This window comes from Vigna unguiculata, chromosome 3 (genome assembly GCF_004118075.2).
Source record: "Vigna unguiculata cultivar IT97K-499-35 chromosome 3, ASM411807v1, whole genome shotgun sequence".
Taxonomy (NCBI): Eukaryota; Viridiplantae; Streptophyta; class Magnoliopsida; order Fabales; family Fabaceae; genus Vigna; species Vigna unguiculata.
This window is the reverse complement of record NC_040281.1, coordinates 8,332,054-8,336,376: the sequence shown is the minus strand read 5'-3', so window position 1 is coordinate 8,336,376 and position 4,323 is coordinate 8,332,054. Positions and strand designations below refer to the sequence as shown.

Below are 4,323 nucleotides of genomic sequence, written 5' to 3'. Positions count from 1 at the left end.
AAGAGTATGGATTCCTGGTTTATGATAGTTATATTAAAGTTTTAAATTTCCCGTATTCTTGGAAAATGGTTTTATTAGATGCGTTCATTATTTTATCTTGAATTTTATTTATTAAATTTTCGTAATATTTTTTAGGGATGTTACAGGACTTCAGAATTTTTCACTCTCACGAACAAATGGAAAATATACAAAACCACATATTTTCTCCCGCTTGAAGAATGGTATTATAAATTATAATTTTTTATTGTTTGTTAAATATCTGTTACAAACTAGCTGCAATTGAATAGTATTAAGTACCATTTCTTTTCTATATAAACATATCTCTTGTACTAGTATTTTCAATTAGTTTTGCCTTTTAACTTATTATACATAATGAAGCTTGTGATATGTATTCTAGCTCCCTAAATCTGAAATACTTTCATTTCATACTTGGACATGAGTTTATGAAACCGAAAGAAAAGACAGATTAAATGCTAAGAAGAATTTTGCATGAAATGTTGTATGTAAAGAAGAAACAATTCAACATCAATAATAGCAATGACTAATGTAGTTTATATATACATTCGCTTATATAAAATACCGATACCTTAAGATTAGATCAGATAAAAAAAACAAAGGTTCACAAGGAAGACACTATAATAGTGCGAATGAACCTCCGGAGGTTGCTTATGAAATTTTGAATTCACCTAAAGTACCACTAGTCCAAAGAAGCTTTGTTTGCTTTTATTTATCACCAAAAGTTATATTCATTCCTGTGTAAAATCTGATATCAAGAAAATGAAAAGGGTGTGAGGAATCAAGTTTAACAAGTCAACAAATGGAAACAAAATTCAAAAGAAGATGAGAACTAAAATATGGAAGTTTATAAGAGACCACAATCTAACCTATAACAAGCAATAGGTGGAGGAGAACCAAATCCCATGAGGCTGAAAAAATAAAGGACATAAAAAGCTTTGGATCATAGCATGGTATAAACGCCAGCCTTCCATGTCTAAGATTTCGAATGCTGAGATCTATACACGACTAGTTCCTGTAGAGAAAAGTTAAATGTGAGTTTTCATTCTTTTGGTAATTCAACCATTGATTAAGGCCAAAAAAACAAGACTAGAGGGATTAAAGAGTTTACCTTAGAACAGCTTATTTGATCATGATTCACGTTCGAAGATTTCACTATTGTTTCCCACTTAGTATAACTTGATGCTCTACTAAAACCCTGTCTTTTAGACTTGGATTGTGTACCTTGATTTTTATGAGGGAATGAATTCTTAGAAGAAACCAGAGGCAGGGCACGACAAAGCCAGGACTCAGAAGGTGACTTTGGCAATGGTGGAGCAAGAGGATGTAGAACATATTCAGTGCCAACTTTTCGTTGATCATCAATTACTACAATTTGTTGGTTGTTGATCTCTGCATCTTTGTCAAATGAACTTGGCACAAGTTGCAAGGACGTGGATTCTTGATTAATTTCTTGATCAGCTTTATCTTCTTTGGCCATGAGATATACCATGCTTGGTAAAGTTGAAGAATTGACATCCACAGAATTCAAATCTTGAGAACCCAAATTCTCGTCCAAAGCATGTAGGTGTTTGATATCTCGAAAAGAATCTAGTAAGGAATTTCTTTCTTTTCCTGCCACTGTTGCGCTTCCTAATGAACGTGAACTAGAGCATGACGATTTTACAGTACTCGCAGTATCTATGTACAGTGTCTTTTCAATAGTAAAGCTCCCGGAACTTGAGCTTCTTTTGGCTCCATGTGATAGCATCTCTTGAATACTTGCAGATCCTCTGCTAGGAAATTTCAATTTGCCCGAAAGATTATTGTGAGCTTGTTTGGAATCACCAGGAAAGAGAGGTTGAGATTTACTTGGAAAAGGAGACATGCCAGCACCAGCACCAGCAGTTCTTGAACGACGAAAGGGAGAGAGCCTACCCAGCTGCTTCATTTCACCAGAGTAAGTATACCTGCTTGATTCACTAGTCCATTTTTTCCTTAGATCCTGCTTCTCTGGTGATGCAGCTCTTGAGCTTGATTTCCTCATATTAATAGCATCCCAAGCCTGCAGCAAAAAAAGTTCATGATTCAATTGACTACAATGCATGAATAGGGAATAAGTGTTATTTAGTTCATACCTTCTTTATAACTGGAGCTGGTCGGTGAGAGCGAATATGAGAACTTTTATCAGGTTTTCCAACCTCATAGGCAGAATACAATGATAACTGATTCCCCATTTTTGTCCCAGTCACTGGATTTAGCATGCACAATGAATTTCTAACACATAATCTAGGAAGCAATCCGCAACCTTTAGCTGAAATATTTGCATAATCATTAGTTTCATCTCCACTTTCCTCTTCTTCATCTTCTTGACATTGACCATTATATGGTACAATGTCGGTGATATATCTATTAACAAATGACTTCTTTTGCTCAGGAACCAATTTGATAAACTCCCTAGGTTGTTCTTGCAGAACAGATTGTTTTCTAGAAGAAACATATTGAGGAGGCTGGATTGTCATAGCCTTTGCTGCATGTAAAAACCGGCTCATCATGAAATCATGAGCTTGTTTATCAGTAGACGAGGCTCCACACATATTTGAATCCAGGTTATCTAAGCCACTAACACCACTTAAACTACAATTCATGGACAATGGTTCCGTAGGTGAGAGTGTCTCAAGGGCATCAGAAAAAACATCACCATCATCATCATCATAGTCATCGTTCTCTTCCACCTTTTCTGTTTTCACATCTTTGCGTTCTCTGTCACGGTCTATTTTCTCACTAAAAGAATTTGATGTGGTTGGGCATCTAAAGTTATTTGCAACATTAGTGTCCTTTTCCAATGGTTGTTTGGTATGATTTGTGGACTTTCCAGGGGGAAGAGTTGGGGTTGGGGCAATTGAAGCTTGTATAGGAGGTTGAGTTTCAGATCCATCATAATCCTTCGGCCTTCCAGGGATATGCTCCCAATTGAAAGGCACTGCAACAGGGTCTGTTACCTGATCCAAAGTGGTGTCTGATTCACAGTGTGGAAGTGTTTGTGGCTTCTCTAACATCCTTCTATTTGTTTCAGTTAAGGATGGAGGTGTACCAAAAGACCGTCTCACCGACATAAGAGGAGCATCAATGTTCAACTTCCTTTCATCCATCATGTTCCACACCAACATCAACTCAACTCTTTCTTTCTTTCTTTCTTTTATGCAATCACTCTCATTAGTAAGTTCAAGAATCACGGGAATATCACATGCTACTAATTTCAGCGTAAAAAGGATGCGATATCCAAATCCTTCTATTCAATCAAGAAAATCTGGAAAATAGAAGATGAAAGAACCAGATGATTACAATTTAAACAGAAAATTCTCTGCTTCAAATTTGCATCCAACGGGACTCAAATAACTTTCCATCTTCTCAGCCTTTAACCAGAGAAAGAAAAATTCCGTAATGGTCGGTCTATTGAGAAAATGAGACGGGAAAAACAAACATTCCACTGATTCTAGTTATATAAATTTTGATTTTTGTTGCTCAAGAAACCAAAGACTAAAGCATAGGACAATAAAACTCCTATAAAAACCCCACTTTCCTCTTCTCAATAAGCCAAAGATACAAATATTTAACAGGCGCAATTCTTTAAAAACAACAGAGGCAACTAAGTATGGTTAATAAACTAAACAGACAAAGCAAGACAATCTTGATGGATCATTATATCATAACAAGCTTAGCTTAAGGTCCCACTAGAGTAATAATTGAAGTGCAAGAGAAAAAGCAATGAAGAAAAATGATACCTATTTAATAACAGCATGAAACATGGGACATGGTCATCCCAGGAAATTTCATTGTAAGCCAAATTGAAGAAAGTGTGTGTGGTGTGATTTTTGTCTTGGTCATGTGGCATTATGCATCTGAATTGGCCATATAAAACTGAAGAAATGGATAGCAGGGAATGATCAAATAAGTAGAGAGTGAACATCACTTGGTGAGAGAGTTCAGTCCCACGAAAGATGAAATGAGTGAGTGAGTGGGGGGAATGAGTAAGCACAAAGGAAAGCAGAGATAAAGACAGAAAGATTGGGTATTTGCTCTTCTTTTGCTTTCTGCGTAATTTCGGATTTTACAATGTGTCTGTAAGATACTGACCAAGATAACGTTCAAGAATGGACTAAATATTCCACTCCAATGCTGTTACACTTTTTTTCACTGTTCAAACCACGCGCTTCCTTTTTCAACTACTTTCTTTCTGGTTCGTCATTTGCAATTTAATTTTTATTTTGTTTAAGTTTTTCCATGTCGCTTTCATGCAACACACTACACGTGGCTTCAACGTTAAGC

At 36.1% G+C, this 4,323-nt stretch overlaps 1 protein-coding gene across 3 annotated transcripts; it reads right to left on the bottom strand.

Annotated features, from left to right (window-relative positions):
* Positions 1–483: 483 nt before the first annotated feature.
* LOC114179764 lies at positions 484–4,122 on the bottom strand. 3 transcript variants are annotated; one of them, XM_028066214.1, is made up of 5 exons: positions 3,780–4,122; positions 2,133–3,410; positions 1,127–2,059; positions 885–1,030; positions 484–763 (listed from the first exon to the last, which is right to left on the bottom strand). In XM_028066214.1, exons 2-4 carry the CDS (start codon positions 3,162–3,164, stop codon positions 992–994), a joined length of 2,004 nt encoding a protein of 667 aa, XP_027922015.1. In that variant the 5' UTR covers positions 3,165–3,410; positions 3,780–4,122; the 3' UTR covers positions 484–763; positions 885–991. The 3 variants fall into 3 exon arrangements, with proteins under 3 accessions (XP_027922015.1, XP_027922012.1, XP_027922013.1); XM_028066211.1 differs by having other exon boundaries at positions 2,133–3,304; XM_028066212.1 differs by having other exon boundaries at positions 2,133–4,122.
* Positions 4,123–4,323: the final 201 nt, after the last annotated feature.

Coding starts and splice junctions, on each gene's coding strand:
- LOC114179764 (XM_028066212.1), bottom strand. CDS start 3,164: ATGTTGGTGTGGAACATGATGGATGAAAGGAAGTTGAACATTGATGCT. Junction 2,060..2,132: donor CAGCTCCAGTTATAAAGAAG/GTATGAACTAAA, acceptor TTTTTGCTGCAG/GCTTGGGATGCTATTAATAT. Junction 1,031..1,126: donor ATCAAATAAGCTGTTCTAAG/GTAAACTCTTTA, acceptor TTTTCTCTACAG/GAACTAGTCGTGTATAGATC.